The sequence below is a fragment of the Rhododendron vialii genome, chromosome 13a (assembly GCF_030253575.1).
Source record: "Rhododendron vialii isolate Sample 1 chromosome 13a, ASM3025357v1".
Taxonomy (NCBI): domain Eukaryota; kingdom Viridiplantae; phylum Streptophyta; class Magnoliopsida; order Ericales; family Ericaceae; genus Rhododendron; species Rhododendron vialii.
Window position 1 is genome coordinate 6107879 of NC_080569.1, and position 16393 is coordinate 6124271.

The window sequence follows — 16393 nt, forward strand, 5'->3', positions numbered from 1 at the left end:
GAGACGAGTAGTTCTCTAAAATCAGGTTAGGTCTAGAATAAAATGGGAGGATATTTTGGTAAAAGTACATTTGGAACTCTCTTTTCTTTTCTCACATATATTTTGTCCATCCAAATGAGATGGTAAGAAACCATACTATTTTCTTTTTTTTTCTCGCTAATAATGGAAGACGACACCCATTTATTTTCTTTTCTCACCTATGTTGCCAAATGGGCTACTAGGGTCTGGGTTGGAGATGCTTGAGCATCTCATACTCCATTTTTTGGTAAATTATCAAAATCACCAAAACAAATTATCCCCCATCGCATAACAAATTACGCCCTGTCATGACATAGTTGCTAGGAAATTCAACGGAATTTCTCTTTTTATGTAGCATGTGCAAAGATATGTTCACACCTCAGCAACCTTTCGCAAGCAACAAGAGGATAGTGTGCGAGGATGATGTGGTCGAATTTCCCCAAGGCTACATCATGACCAAGGTTGTTTTACGCTACAGAAGATAATTTGACTTTCTCAAATGCGAGGGAAAATATACAATTTATAGAAACCTTAGATGTATTTTTTGTAATTTATTCATTTTAAAATCCTCAAACTCAATATTCGAGTAAAACCACTTAAAATTTTCTCAAATGCATACCATTTTGAGTTTTATCCCTTTTTTTATCCAAATAATAATCTTACGTAGACATCCACCGACCACAATTTTACGTAGCATCCATTGACGATAGATTTAACAACACAACTCTCACATACACATGAATTCAACATCCATTGACCATAGATCTAACAACACAACTCTCACATACACATGAATCCTATAAGTGGAGCTCACTTGCATCTGAGAGTGGTGTGTTGAATTTTGTGATCTATAGGTGTATACCTAACATATTCCTTTACTTAAATGGGGGGAGACACAAATTTCATATCCTTGATTTTTACTCGTATTGAGGAATGTGAAAATCAATTCCGTAATTATTATTTATTTGTTTATATGAAATTAAGCATTAAATTGGGCTAGTCAGTCCAAAAGCTGCCAAATTTAATGCTACTCAAAGTAGGAAACGAGTTGGGCTTTAACCAAACAGGCCCCCTGAGATTTTCGACATTTGGGGGAAGGGTTTTTGCTTCGGCTTCAGCTCTCTTCACAAAAACCAGTGAACAGCTCCATCCTACAGTCTCTGTAGCCGCACCAGTCGTCGAAGAAGAAGAAGAAGAAACAGAGCAACTTCTTCTTCTTCTTCTTTATTCGTAGTCGAACTTCTATCCGGTCCGAACCGGATCGATAGATAAAACCGAACAATGGCCACACTCGTCCCTCCCATGGCCGCGCCGCCGCCGCCCGTGATCCAGCCGGAGAAAGTCGATTACCTGAACCTACCCTGCCCTATTCCATACGAAGAAATCCAACGCGAAGCTCTCAGTAAGTCCATTCAATCGACGTATTACGTCACCGGTTTTTACTTCTTGCTATTTCCCTTTACTGCTAGTGATTGGCTGTATTTGATGGCAATCAGTCGAAATCAAAAGGTTATCTAAATAATGCATGACTGTTAAAATTGCATGCGTGTAAAACCCTAAAATGGAATGTGCATGTTATTTTGGGAATCAGAAGTTTTTATCAGTCGTCTGTTATTGGATTTCTTCTTAAGAGAAAGAATGCCAGCTATTCATTTATGTGGATATGCACGTACTTGACGTGTGGGCCAAAGCAATGCGTGTGAAAATCGTATTATGCAAAAGAGGAAAAGTGAAAAATCTTCAATTGAGATTAATTTATTGTGAAATCTGAGATTTGAAAAAGATGAGGGGAGAAGAAAATCAGGATGACAATCTCCCCCACCCCCCCTCCCCTCCCCTCCCCCTTCTAATTGACAGTTTCTTTGAATAGTTAAAGGGCTAGTTTGGGAAATTAAAAGTGTGATCCGGCTTCGTAGGAGTGTTCCCTTGATGATAGGAGCAGATAGAATGCATGCGCACATAATTAAAGTGAAGGAAGCGAGTTTAATGTGATCTCCTGGTTAGTGTCGGGGAAGAACTTCTGTTCGGGAGAGTTAGGCCAAAATGAAAAGCAGCTAAGGTTCATGATAATTCCTCGGGCTACTGGATTGTTACTCCATTTGTGGTTTGATACTTCAGACCTGGGGATGCTATGGTGAAATTTGCAAGTAAAACAAGTGTGTTGCTCGAGGGATCGGGCCTTGGGTTATATTCTCATTTAATATTAGATGGTAATGATTATCTCAAAATGGTTTTGCAGTCTCCTTAAAGCCAGAACTGTTCGAGGGGATGCGCTTTGATTTTACCAAAGGACTCAGTCCGAGATTCTCACTAAGTCACAGGTGGCTTCACATTTTCAATTAGTTGTTCAATACATATGCATGCGCGCACACATGTATGCTACACACATGTGTAATACTTGGTAATATTTCTAATGGAATTGTTATTTCCGTCTCCTTATCCTTGCTTATTGATTTTGTTGTTTTATGGCTTGTTTCCACCACCCATCAGTGTATTCATGGGACCTACTGAGATTCCTTCTCAGTCTCCTGAGGCCATTAAGATTCCAACTGCTCACTATGAATTTGGTGCTAACTTCATGGACCCAAAGGTATGTGAGTGCCAGAATCAGTGTATTTTACTTAATGTGTATCTAACCATAAAATCATTGGATGTTGTCCACAGTTAATGCTTTTTGGGAGAATAATGACAGATGGGAGGCTGAATGCACGATTGAAGTGTGATTTGTCTGAAAATTTAACTCTGAAGGCAAATGCTCAAGTAAGTATCTTAACTGTTTGCCTCTGTTCTTTTCTTTCTTTCTTTTTTTCTGTTTTTGTTGTGCTAATGACACGTTAATACCCTGTAAGCTAGGAAGTAACTTTCTCATGTTTCTTTCTCCAGCTTACAAATGAGCCACATATGTCGCATGGCATGTTCAATTTTGATTACAAGGTAAATTGCTTGTACTTGTTAACGTTAATACCATATTTGTGTTAGTAATTTGAGAAGGCTTTGTTTCATTACTTCTTTCAGTTGCAATGCTGTGGAGAGTCCTGAGTTATTTTCTTACATACAGGGCAAAGACTATAGGACTCAATTTCAACTAGGGAATGGTGCCTTATTTGGAGCCAGTTACATACAGGTAAACACTCTGTGTGCGTGTGTGTACACCCCCAGGCGTACAGTATTTTATAACCTGTGTTCATGCATATATAAAGAAACACAACATCTAAGCTGTGGGATGGATAATGATTCAGACTATGCAAGACTTATGCGCATAATGACTCTAACTGAAAGTCGTCTGTTTTTCTTTTGCTTATCAAACTGAGTTGGATATGTGGCTAATGTTGGCAATGTCTTCTTCATGATTTTATTGTGATCAAAGCTATTTCCCAGTTCTACAAAGCCTTTCTCAGGTCCTTGCACACTCTAGAAGGTAGATAGTTGAGAAAGGGAAGTACATAAATTCTCAAATTATTATTGAAGGTGATGACGAAGGAAATTTGCTATTCATAAGCAAAGTGAAGTAGTAAGAGGAATGATATGAGAAGTGCCTTTCTGTGGAACATTCTTTGGACCAGATGTATTGACATTTTACTATGTTCTTTCTTAAGTTCTAATCACCTTTTTGTGCCTTATTTCCGTTGGACTACTTGTCACAGTAAGGATTTTCCTGTAATCAGATACTGAAAATTGCAGCCCTCGCCCGTGATCTCCGAGGGGAAATCTATGTCATGATCTGTATGGTTTTAGTCCCATCTCTCAGTATAAGAGTGTTTTTTCTTTGTTTGCAGAGTGTGACCCCGCATTTATCTTTGGGTGGTGAAGTATTTTGGGCTGGTCAGCACAGGAAGTCGGGTATTGGTTATGCTGCTCGATACAACACAGATAAGATGGTACTACATGCCTGACTGTCGTGCTATGTTTATTTCATTTATTTCCTCATCTCTACTTGCATTTTTGTGTAATAGCAAATAGTACCGATCAGTGATCAGTAAGATCACTTTTCCCCCTGACTTGCCAATTCTCCAAAAGGCATATGATGGTTTGCTATGTAACATCCAATGTTGTGGAACTTGGACTGGACTGCATTATAATGTTTAAGCTAGCTTTTAATGTGAAATGTATGTAAGCATTTGTTGCAAGACACACACGATGGGATGGCGTGAGGAATGTTGAGACCAGGTTTCATCTGCTATCGAACTCCCTCAATATGCTCTATGGACGTTGTTTTGACCAAATCTTAACTTTATATTGCTTTTACAGTTTCTCGTAGGCTGTTCTCTGGGGTAAGCGTCATTTTCCTATCCTATATTGCTCTTACAGATGTACTCCTAGGCTGTTTTCTGGACTTGGCATCATCTTCCTATCCTTAATGTTTCTGTTTGGGAGCCAAATTGATAACGGTCTACGAGGCATCATTTTCTGGTGATTTGGGTTTTTCTTGCCCGTGGTGGAATGATAATACCTGTCCATGCATGTTTCTTGTTGTGATTCATAGTTTCCTATCTAATGTTTGAGGTGTCCTGATGATCTAAAGATAAACTCTGGGTGTATAAATTTTGTGAAAGAACTCACCCTATTCTTATCTTTTCTACCTTTGTTTCTTTGTATAGTAGGTGCATACCTTCTAGACTGCTATTTTTTGATGGTTGTGTATTTCATTTAAAATGTCTATTCTTAGGATTTTATGAAATCAGTTTTACCTATTTGATTGTCCCACAAGGTTTCTGTGTGTCCTTCCTTTTTTGAGACCTAAAATGGAAATTGGTAGCGCATTCTGTTAATTAAATGACTCGTGGTAAAGACAAGATTGACCAGACGTGCTCGGAATCTTTTTTGCCTTTTCCTTTGTTGGGACCAGTGATTGACAAAAGGATTTTGATGTAATGAGATATAATTTACGTTTTTGCTGCAGGTTTCCACTGCGCAAGTTGCAAGCACTGGAATGGTTGCCTTGAGCTATGTTCAAAAAGTATCCGAAAAGGTAATATAGTTGACTGATTTTGTGTGTTTGTTATTAGTGCACATTTATCCATTTGTTTTCTTCCATTCAGGTTTCTTTGGCATCAGAATTCATGTACAACTACCTGTCAAGGGATGTCACGTCAAGCTTTGGCTATGATTACATTCTCCGACAGGTGACTTCTGTGAATGCAAATTTCTAATATGTGTCATGTATTTGATGGGGCGCATCTCTCGTTTATTCATTTCTGTACGTTCCATTTTTGGCTCAAATGTTCTCTTTTTGGAAAACGTGAATTTACTCCTGAAGGATTAGTAGTCCAAAACTGACAACCCTTGCTATTTTTCAATCATAGAAATATTAGTTTAACAAGATTTTCTCTTTGGATGAAGCCTGTATTTGCACTTCCCATAAAGTCTTATGTTGGGATTTTTCATAACCACTTACCAAGAAACATTATCTTCTCCAAATTACCGCCCAAACTCAACCATTCCCCAGCTAACCAAATGATCCTTCTTGCCTTTTCCACTGCCCTCCCCCAGAAGATCCCTCATCATTCTCCATCTTATTCGAAACCCCACATGGAACTCTGAACCAGGAAAGGTAGTAAGCTGAAAGATTCTACGTGCGTTAGATGCCCTGTTATTGGCTGTGATGGAATAGATTAATAGATGTTTTGAGATGATGATTACATGGAAATAGATGCATTGAGAAGTGGATTTTGTTTTTTCCCAGCTTCTTGTAGACTTGTCATGCATAATGCTTCTGCAGTCGGTGATTTTTGCATCCAGTTATCTCTTAGCTGCTTAACTTCGTTATGCAAGTTGCGGTAAAAGTTGTTGGTCTTCAAATCAATTGACAGGACTCTTGCCATGATTTTATGAGAGTCTCTTGTCCTTATAATTTTATAGTCTTTAGGCTTGCCCTCTTTGATGCCTTCTGGCTTTGATTTGGGGACGTGTTTCCATGACAGTGTCCCTTGAGTTCCTCAATTTTTTAAGTTATAGGGGGACACTATTTCAGTGGTAAAACTTTTTGAAAGCAGCCACTTTGTGCATATATTGCCAAAGTTTTGGTGCGTCTCCGGTTCTCTCCCGACCATAGCCCCACTTATTGGGGATTACATGGGTAGTGGTGTTGTTGTTGTTGTTGTTGTTGTTCTATGCTAATGGTGTTGAGGCAGTGCATACCCAAGATTCCTTTTTTTTGTTGTGTAAGTAAATAGATTTTGAACTAGTTACCATTGTCATTGACTTATTTCATCTTGTTGACAGTGCCGTCTTAGGGGAAAGATTGATTCCAATGGCTGCACATCTGCTTTTCTGGAAGAGCGGTTGAACATGGGTCTTAATTTTATTCTTTCTGCTGAGGTGAGAATCATATTTTCCAGCCAATATTTTCTACTAAACTTCCCTTTCCTTCTCCGGGGGCCTAGCAGGGCTGGGTTTTTTTGGTGGAGGTGTTGGTCTTGCTCCCTGTTCTGCACAAACCATTTCAATGACTAAAAGAAACTCGCTGTATAAGTTTAAATTTGGGAAGTAAGGTTTGGCTTCAAATTCGCTGCCCGTAGTAAAGCACCAGATTGAATGATAAATGCATGAAAACCACATATCCTCCATTTGGTTAGAAGTTTTGCAGCTTGATCCCGCAAAAATGGGATAATACAGCGAGTTTCTTTTAGTTTGATGATTCTGATGGGATTACTTGTATATGATAATACGTTCCTTCACTCTTGGTCCAATCAAACAAACAAGGCCTTAGTGACTATTCTTGACAAATCTTGAACATTTCGCCACGCAGATAGATCACAGGAAGAAAGACTATAAATTTGGGTTTGGGTTGACAGTTGGAGAATAGGATAGAAGGCTGGAATGCTATTCTCAATTGGATTAAAGCTCATCAATGTAAGTCACTCTGCACTGCATTGAGTGTTGATTATTTTGTTCTGATGTAGATCAAAGAACCAGTTTTTTATTTTATCTGGAGTTGTCATTATTTGTGGGGCAGTACCAGCTGCTGCGACAATTTTTAGCATCCCTACAAGCTTTTTTTTTTTGCAACTTGGAACTTCTATTTGTTTTCCCCATTCAAGGCTGTAGAATTCGTTAGAATGGAAATTGAGCTATTTATAATTGATGTCGGTTGCATCATTGTTAGGCCAGTTTACCATCAGTAGCATGTATGAAATGTCAATAGTGGTGGAAGAAAGATGTGGGAAACTAGAAATTGCAACACTAATAAATTACCAGTCTCTGGCTGTTTCCCTGATGGTGCCCTTGATTAGCACTTGTGTTCTCTCTCTCTCTCTCTCTCTCTCTCTCTCTCTCATCGGAAATTTATCATGTAGAGCGCTTATGGTGAACTCATCAATCGGTGCGATCTACATTCATAGATTTACTCCAGATTTTGAGTTGTGCACTCGTGGACCGCACTGTGTCTTGTTGTGGGCTTGTGCTTACTCATATTGATGTGTAAACATTCTAGGTTCACTTTTTTCTTTGGGAGAATTAGTCGCATGGACAATAAAATAGTTTTCATTTAAAGGCAGGACGCAAGCAAAATACTAGTAGTTTTCAACGGAGGTTCTTCAACTTTTGAATTTTTTGTAGCCATAAGGCCAAAACATGTTTAGATAGTTTTATAGGATTTTAGGGTGCACTTTCCTATTATTAGAATTTTTGTAGTTTAGGTACTTTCATAGGGTACTCCAGGGTTTTAGGCACTTTTATATATAGGAAACCCTAGGATATTAGACACTTTTATAGGGTACCCTAGGATTTTAAGCACTTTCATAGGTTGGGTACCCCAGGGTTTTAGGCACTTTCATATATAGGATATCCTAGGATATTAGACACTTTTATAGGGTACCCTAGGATTTTAAGCACTTTCATAGGTTGGGTACCCCAGGGTTTTGGGCACTTTCATATATAGGATATCCTAGGATATTAGACACTTTTATAGGGTACCCTAGGATTTTAAGCACTTTCATAGGTTACCCTATGGGTTTAGGCACTTTAATAGACACATTTGTCCTTATGTTTGATTGTAAAAGATGTTTATCCTTGAGTTAAAAAATGTAAATATGAGAATTTTTTTGTTAAGTCTCCCATTTTCTTTTTGTTGACAAGGGTGTTCGTTTCAACTATTCCACATCACTTGGAAAGTTACTCCATTGCTGCAAAAGTTTCATTATTATGATCGAAAAGGGATAATTTCTTTGCCGTCTCCGTGATGGGGTTAGAAAGGCTTTTGGAGGCGTTTGCTAGTTGTTTATTCCGGATCCCATCACGGAGATGGCAAAAAAAATTATCCGGACCTTTCTGACATTTGTTTACGTTTGGGCTTCACTGTCCAAGGTGATTCAACTGATTTTTCATTTTATTCAACTCAAAAATTTATCTATTCGTAGAAGTTGACTAATCAAATTCTATATGGTATAGATTGTGACTGTTCATCTTTTACAGTATTTTAAGTCTTTCTATTGCTATTTAATTAACTTAATTTACTTGTTAAGAGGATATCCTCAACCTCGGGGTTGGCCTTGGCGCCCGCGGTCAGAGCCTAGGGCTTAGCGGTTTGCTTTATCTTAAGGTTTCGAATTTAAAACTTTTTAGATGTTATCAACTCTTTTGATTCCAGTCCATAAAAAGTTTTGCTTTGGCTTTAAATGAGTTCGGTTAGTGGACGGTGGGATTGGTTTCTCATACTTAGTTGAGATATGCATAACCTGGTCCGGGCATCTTATTACAAAAGAAAATAAAGCTTCAATCGCAAACGTGGAGCTTTGATAAGCTGCAGATTGGAATTTCCCAAACCCTTTATATAGTTGGATGTTAGTATCAAAAGCCAAAACTCTCTGTTCAATGAAATGGATTGTTACAGAAAAATTATTGAGTGCTTATCAGGCAACGCCACGTGTTAACTGTTTCTATCTGTTAACTGTTTCTATCGTCACAGATTCTTATGGTTTCATGAAATGAATCGCAAATGTAGTGCAGTGGAAGATGTTGAGGCAGCACGTGACGTGCTCCAACATTTCACTAAATAATTTACTCATTATCATTTGACAAAAAAACCTAATATTTCGATGATATGTCGCATTTTGTGGGGGCGTTGAGTGTGACATGAATTGACTTGTAGTACCAAATAGCAACAACTTGAAGTAAACAAAAATAGTAGAAAGCATATCAAAAAAGAGTCCAACTGGGGTACACCATTTGGTGTATACTAAAATATACACTATGATATTTATTTTTTGGTCTCACACTATTGAGCGGAGCCATACAATTTGTTTACAATACTATCTTAAGGATTCCAGTAAAAAAATCAGTTATTTGAACTATCAGTAAGGGATTAATCAATTCATTCACTTTAATCAATTCATTCACTTTTCTGTCCGTGCAAATTCAATAATGAAAATCGATTAATTCCTTGAAAACATGCTTAAAAATATGTTTTAAGCAAATTGAACGGTTCCGATTATTTGTGAGGGACTCTCCCAAGATGGGTTCCACACCAGTCTCACACAATCTGATGTACATTTTGTGTATTCCAAATGTTGTACCCACATTTTCTTCCCATCAAAGAGTGGGTCCCTTGACCTACGTATGATTTTGGTCCACTTGTACATGTGTCTAGGGGATCTTGGTATAAAAATAAAAAATATTATTGTGATCTTATCCAAAACTCCTACTATGTCCTTGTCATCACTCCACTAGTAATCTGGTATCCCCACGTTCGCTGCTTTTTCTACTTTTGTCATTTGGAATTTGGATCAGATGCATGCACCCCACTGTATCGGTATCAGCACTAGTATATAAGTAATCATTCACCAAATTGACAACAAATCTAATCTAAAATGTACCTGTTCCGCGGGAGGTATGGTCAGAGAATTACATGTCTCGTAAATCAAAAAATAAGTATTTAAAAAATAAAAATTTTAACAGAACGGGGTCTAATACAAATTTAGATTACTGAAGATGATAGTGGGGAATTTTTAATAGCAACATTCTTTTAGAGGATCCGGTGCTCATGAATCTTCAAAATAGGAGCATATTCAGAAGATATACATTTGAATTGACTTTAATTTCTTTTCTTTGTTAGAAAAATTTAAAATTATTTAATTAAATTTTTTGAACTTTTTAGATTTGTCAACTGGTCTTTTATGGGAATGTGCTACTGTTATTGAGGATATTCGGTCTTTATCTTCCTCTCTTAATTGCATTTTTTTTTCCAGGCGTTACTAGAAGTTGTAATAGAGTAGCTCATTGGGTGGTGTCATCATATCATATAGTCGTTATTCCCGCTCTCTAAGATATATTGTGGTGATGTTTTTGGGAGTTACTAGCTAAAGAAAAATTTATTGCAATTTAAAAGAAATAGAACATCCCCTTTCATTGGAAAGAAATTAACCTTTGTTTAATGAATTCCAATTTTTTTTGACTTTCTTTAATACTTGAGGCTATCTTCAATGCTTAAATCGGTTATGAATTTGTTGACACTCGTGGCAAAGCTCTAGTTAATAGAAACACACAAATTAGTAAAATATAGGTTAAAATTTAGAAATGGTCCCCCTAGTTTTAACCTAGTCTCAAGTTCTGTCTTTTTAGTATCAATCGCAACGCTTTAAACCCCAAAATTTGGTTAATGTACCTAGAGGGTCCAATGGATAACGTTTGCTTCCCAAATTGACAGAAAAATGACTAAGGAGTTGAATTGACAAACATGAGGAAAAGGCTTGAAATGTCAAAATTGCCCTTCATTAGGCACTTTTCTATAAGTTTTGAAAGCAAATGTTATTATTGGACCTAGTAAACAAGTAGGGGAATGAACCAGGGACTTGGTTAAAATTAGGGCCCCGTTTAATAACAGTGATAGATGGTTGAGATTCGTAAAGAGATGATATTAGAATTGAGATTAGTAATGAGAATGGATTAGTAATGAGATGAGATTGATGATTAGTATGTTTGTTTGTTTGAGATGAGATTAGATTATGAGATTATTAATATTATGTTTATTTCACACGGGATAGGATTGAATTGATGGTATACATTTCTGTTTTTGCCCTTCACATGAGACAGGATTCGTAAGAAGATAGGATTAGTGAAGGCTATTTTCGTATTTGTGCATTGGCAATGAGGGGATTGGATTGTTGATACCAAGTGGGAGAGGCTCTTTTCAATCCTCCCTAATATCCACCTTGCTAGTCCTAAGGACTAATAATTCCAACCCATTTTGAGTTACCAAACACAGTATTAATAATCCCTTAAGATTGATAATCCAATCCGAACCCCCTGAAGGTTTATCAAACGGGCCCGGGGATCATTTCTAAAATTTACCCTAAAATATGGAGTATTAAATTGGCATGTATTTTTAAGGGAACAAGAATCGGAATGAGACCAGGCTAGTGCAGAGTCCATCCACTTGGATTGTCATTGATAATTCTCGAACCCAATTTTGTAAAAATAGGCAAAATAACTGAGGATGAAGAATGAATCATGTGAAAAGCTTATAATTTTAGGTACAACATTTTTCGTAAGTACAAGAATCTCGTGACTAAACTTGATATTTGTTCGGGACACCATCCACTTTTAAAAGGAGTGTTCGTTCAGTTTATGACATTTGTAGATTCTTTTATGGCTCGGTTAAAATAGTTTATTTTTAAAATTCATTTAGAACATCATTCACCTTAAAAAACTAAAAACCACGTTGACCTGATATCATAACAAATCTGTATTGAGAAAAATGAATTTTGATCGACTATTAGAATCTTTTCTCTGACATCCATGTTTACTAAAAAATATTTCTAAGATATTCAATCGGTAAAATTTTGACGTGTTAGATGTTCTCAATAAACTCTAAATTAAGAAATATTCTCACCATCAAAGTAGATCCGAATAAAACTAGAAAGAACCTAACAAAACGGCCTACTTCCTTTTTAGGTCCTTACAAAATTGGAGAGGGGCTTAGAGGGCCTCTCGCCATACTCTTTCCAAATTTTTTGACACGGTCTTTTTTATTGTATTTTTTTTAATTTTCATATTAGATTCTTTTATTATTGTGCATACCGATGCTCTGGACTATCAAAGGAGAAAATATGGTAATGTGCACATAAATTGAATTGGGTCTCTAGGTCTACCCTTTCTGATATCATTAGGCTTTGATTTGGGGGCATGGATCCGCAGCACCGCAGTACAACAGGTATAGGGGGCCACTGTTTCAGTTGTGTTTTGAGAGCAGCCACTTTGTACATATTATAAAAAGTTAGATCTGTCTCAAATCCTCCCCGCCCAGGCCTCTAATGATTGGGGATAATATGGGTTCTGTTGTTGTTGTTTTTGATGATGTTGTATTCTTACATCATAATCATATTTTTTCGTTACGATCAGGGAATCATCAAAAAGTATAATGTATATCAAAGTTGAAAAAAATTCATATAAAACGACGAAAAGGAAAAAAAAAAAAATCTCCCATTGAAACGGAGGTAAAATTTAACCTAAATTAAAAATTTAATTAAACAATAAAAAAAATATTAGATAAAAAAAAATTTACCCCGAAAGTCCAATAGTTCAAGAAAACTTTGGAAAAGGGTCCGTTAATCCTTCTTAAAGTGACATTTGGACAAAAATTGTACTATTTGCATTTGGAGGATAACTCGGGATTCGAGAGTCAGGAGTCTATATGTGAGGAAATAGAGACACTTGCTAGTTACTCTCTCTCCTCTTCTCTCTCTCTCTCTCTCTCTCTCTGTGCACTCTGATACTGGACTGTGTGGAGATTTCAGATCAGGTAAACAAACTCCTCCTAATTTCATCGAATTATTGTACGTATACATCATCATATGATACATACACGAGTTAATTTTTGTCCAAAACACCAAGATGGATCTTTCTGCAGGGATCAAATTTGTACTATATGTTCACGTACATACATCTGTATAGACTGTATTGGTGTATGGATTTTGGTTTTTATGAGGATCCGGCTTCTCTGCGGTCCGTTTTTGGACTGCATAGGGCAGTCCTTGCAATGGTTTAGATTTGTTGACAGATCCTTACCCGTGAGAAAAGTATCTATCTTAGCGGTAAGGTTTTTTGAATTTTTTTCTCGAATTTGGATGATTAATTGTTGAGATGGACGGTTGAGATGGGGCAGGTTGGGTCCTTTTGACTATTGTTTGATGGGGCCTATTTAGATTTGGTTTTTCGGTTGAATAATTTGAGAAGTGTTGGATAAATGGTTTTGGAAAGTTGATAGTAGTTTGAAGGATGAGAAAGACGTCTTGAGAGTTGAGAGATTCTTAGAATAATGATAACAGACCATTTTTTGTGGTCTTAATTTTACTTTAAGCGTCTTTACTCTTTAGTAATGATCTTTTGTGATCTTAATCAAGGCTTCTTTTGTAGGTTCTCTTTGCGCGATCTTGATTTGGAAAAAGAAACAGAAGAGGAAAAAAGAGAGAGTAGTACTTTTCTAATGGTGTACCCAAATTGTTGAACACAAACTGCTTTTGAAAATAAAATTGAAAAATCAATTGATTTCATATCCCAGTTATTTTGAGCGGAAATGGTTTTCATGAAATCAAGAACATGTCCTTAAAAGTGGTAGTATTTGTATTCAAAAAAATATTGGCAGAGCACAAGTTTAGAAAACTGTCAACCGAACAAGTTTTTGGAAGTTTGCAAAAATGATTCTGACAACAACCCCATAGAGCCTCAGAATTGCAAATCAGAATCATGTTGATTCACTTCTTGAATGTAGTTTCTCTCGTCAAAACGCTTATGTATCAAATCTGCAATTCGTGTACCATAACCAACAGTTTTTTGTTTGTTTAAAAAAAAAATTCATTTTCTGAAGAATTTCATAGCATTTTTTATTGCATTTCATAGTAGGCAAATTAGAGCAGTTATTGTGTACACGGGGCTCTTGGTTCTTTAGTTGGAAAGCTAGAACCATTCAGTAGGTGAACGGAGAACAATACCATTGCCCTTCATTTATTTGACGACTAATTGTCATGAAACAGGTGCAAAATGCAAGGGGGAATCCAGAAAGTGCTGTCACATGGGGGAGTCCTAAAGAATGCAGTCCTGCAACACATTCGTTTGGTGAATCCGGTTGTGCGCCCCCTTTTGTTTCCTCGCTACGAGTCTGTTGCCTCAGCTCGCATGGAAGAGCATGGTTTTGAAAGCACCACCATTGCGGACATCTTGAAAGCCAAAGGTAAAAGTGCCGATGGCTCCTGGCTTTGGTGTGCTACAGAGGACACTGTTTATGATGCCGTGAAATCGGTATGTAACATCTTGCTTTACATTTCCCAAGTATGCCCATTCTTTTATTCTGCTATATGCAGAAATGCGTCCTTCTGGTATGTAACATCTTGCTTTACATTGATCTTCTTTTGTGTCTACTCTCGCTTACATGAGAAGCATTTGATGTTAAGAGCATCTAAATCTTAACCATTGCAGATGACGCAACACAATGTTGGAGCCTTGGTTGTCGTGAAGCCTGGGGAGCAAAAGTCGATTGCTGGGATCATCACGGAGAGAGGTAATTGAAAAGTACTTTATCTACTCTCAGAATCCATGGTTATGTTTGAAGCATAGTATCTACTCTCAGAATCCATGGTTATGTTTGAAGCATAGTGTCCACCCTGTTGGGATGGTTGGAGTTGCTTTCCCCTGGATTACAACTACAGAAAGTGAAATATGGGGTTTCCAGATCTCGACTCGTCAAGATCCCAACTGTAGTTTAAGAACTGATGGTAACTTTGTGGGCAGAAGTACAGCTTCTCGCACAAAATTCTAAACCGTCCTGAGTATTATGCTGCCTGTGTGATTTTTTCAGTTTGAGTTGGTTTTGGACCAAAGTGCCTCAGTACTTTTTTTCCTTTCTGAGAAGTAAAGTGCATCACCATAGTGATGCATGTTCTGGAATGCTGAGAAGTTATTTCTAGATGGAATTGTTTTGCATATGTTTTGCTGTAATTGTGTATATATCAGCACTTGGATGCAATGTACATAATCGATGTCATAAAATGCAATTTGTGATGTAATGGCTGTCTAATGCGGTAATCTTAATCCAGATTATCTCAGGAAGATCATAGTACAGGGAAGATCTTCCAAGTCGACCAAAGTCGGGGACATCATGACTGAAGAGGTATTAAGTTCTACCATGGTTACCATAGTTTTGTGTGTCCATCTTATCTATTTGATCTCTTCTTTGTACAATCTGTAAATTAGTGACGGCAAATGTTCTTGCATTACGTGGTGCTTGCAGAACAAGCTCATCACTGTCACACCTGACACCAAGGTTCTGAAGGCGATGCAACTCATGACAGGTAGGAGATACCCCATTATCGACTTTCTCCATGACTTAATAATTTGTGATCAATGTAGTCTAATGTAACCTGGTATGACTTCTCGTTGGTTAACAGATAACCGCATCAGGCACATTCCGGTGATCGATGATAAGGAAATGATTGGCATGGTGTCAATTGGAGATGTAGTTCGGGCGGTGGTGAGTGAGCATAGGGAGGAGTTGGACCGCTTGAATGCATACATTCACGGTGGCTACTAGATGATGATGAAAACGATCAAAATAAGCTGTTAGGCTGTCGGACAGTACTTTACGGTACAAAAACCGCTGAGCTGACTCTGCTTTTGTAAATATAGTGTTTTCCTGCTTTGTGCATCTTCCAAACGTTCTGGTCCTCCATGTGCTGGTGTTGGATTTTGCCAGAATCAGCATGAGAACTGCGAGGTTAATAATAAGCACTTCTGAGCCACCTGATACTTGCTTCTTACTTTTGGTTGTGGTGTTGATGTTTTTCTGGTTAGCCCTGCTTCCAATTGCTGAGGCAAATGAGCCTTCCAAGTAGTTATGTCCATCTACAAGTACTTCTCACGCTCTATCTTTCAGAGGCACTAGGGTAACTATAAAGACCCAGTTTGGTTAATTACGTATCTGCCCCCTTTTCGAGTGAGAAAGCTTAATAGCTCTATCCCATATTTCAGAGTACTTATGAAGGACCACACTGTTCATCTCTCTCTCGGCATTGGCCGGTTTTTTAGGTTTGAACACATGCATCTAATTGTCGAATTATTTTGTTCAAGATAGAGGAGGTTACATGACTTCTGCATGATCTGCCGATTCTTGTCGATTGTCCCAGGCCAATTTTTCATTCAGCCAAGGAATATTCCCTTTTGGATTTGATACGGTGGCATGGCCAATGATGTTAAAGTTTCAAATCTTTAAAACTGATTGACTCTCCCTTACCAGTCTCTCTCCCATTTGTGTGTGAGTTCTCAGTAGGACAAATGAGGACTAAATTTTCAGCTTCTTGGAGTCTCAAAAATATTTTCCATTCATCATTTGATTTATTGATTCCACTCTCAAGAAGTGGACAAAGACTTCAACTCTGTCTTCATCCCT

General features: G+C 37.6%; 2 protein-coding genes and 1 non-coding gene across 3 annotated transcripts; all 3 read left to right on the forward strand.

Moving 5' to 3' along the window:
• The first annotated feature begins 1040 nt into the window (after nucleotides 1-1040).
• LOC131313678 (mitochondrial import receptor subunit TOM40-1-like) lies at nucleotides 1041-7234 on the forward strand. The gene is made up of 11 exons (XM_058342119.1): nucleotides 1041-1420; nucleotides 2258-2339; nucleotides 2509-2608; nucleotides 2683-2778; nucleotides 2902-2952; nucleotides 3077-3142; nucleotides 3795-3896; nucleotides 4919-4987; nucleotides 5058-5141; nucleotides 6241-6336; nucleotides 6767-7234. Exons 1-11 carry the CDS (start codon nucleotides 1300-1302, stop codon nucleotides 6821-6823), a joined length of 924 nt encoding a protein of 307 aa, XP_058198102.1. The 5' UTR covers nucleotides 1041-1299; the 3' UTR covers nucleotides 6824-7234.
• Nucleotides 7235-12049: 4815 nt separating this feature from the next.
• On the forward strand, nucleotides 12050-12157 carry LOC131315401 (small nucleolar RNA snoR100). Its single transcript, XR_009196733.1, has one exon. It is a non-coding gene; the product is annotated as a small nucleolar RNA snoR100 (small nucleolar RNA).
• A 374-nt stretch (nucleotides 12158-12531) lies between these two features.
• LOC131313787 (CBS domain-containing protein CBSX3, mitochondrial) lies at nucleotides 12532-15746 on the forward strand. Its single transcript, XM_058342297.1, has 6 exons — nucleotides 12532-12754; nucleotides 13986-14250; nucleotides 14428-14509; nucleotides 15045-15118; nucleotides 15239-15299; nucleotides 15396-15746. The coding sequence occupies exons 2-6, from the start codon at nucleotides 13993-13995 to the stop codon at nucleotides 15536-15538; spliced, it is 618 nt and encodes a 205-aa protein (XP_058198280.1). The 5' UTR covers nucleotides 12532-12754; nucleotides 13986-13992; the 3' UTR covers nucleotides 15539-15746.
• Nucleotides 15747-16393: the final 647 nt, after the last annotated feature.

Excerpts from the sequence above, each read along its gene's own strand:
- LOC131313678 (XM_058342119.1), top strand. The coding sequence starts at position 1,300 with ATGGCCACACTCGTCCCTCCCATGGCCGCGCCGCCGCCGCCCGTGATC. Across the intron at positions 2,609-2,682 it reads CTAACTTCATGGACCCAAAG|TTAATGCTTTTTGGGAGAAT; the intron begins GTATGTGAGTGC and ends TGTTGTCCACAG. Across the intron at positions 2,779-2,901 it reads CTCTGAAGGCAAATGCTCAA|CTTACAAATGAGCCACATAT; the intron begins GTAAGTATCTTA and ends TTCTTTCTCCAG.
- LOC131313787 (XM_058342297.1), top strand. The coding sequence starts at position 13,993 with ATGCAAGGGGGAATCCAGAAAGTGCTGTCACATGGGGGAGTCCTAAAG. Across the intron at positions 15,119-15,238 it reads GGGACATCATGACTGAAGAG|AACAAGCTCATCACTGTCAC; the intron begins GTATTAAGTTCT and ends TGGTGCTTGCAG. Across the intron at positions 15,300-15,395 it reads GGCGATGCAACTCATGACAG|ATAACCGCATCAGGCACATT; the intron begins GTAGGAGATACC and ends GTTGGTTAACAG.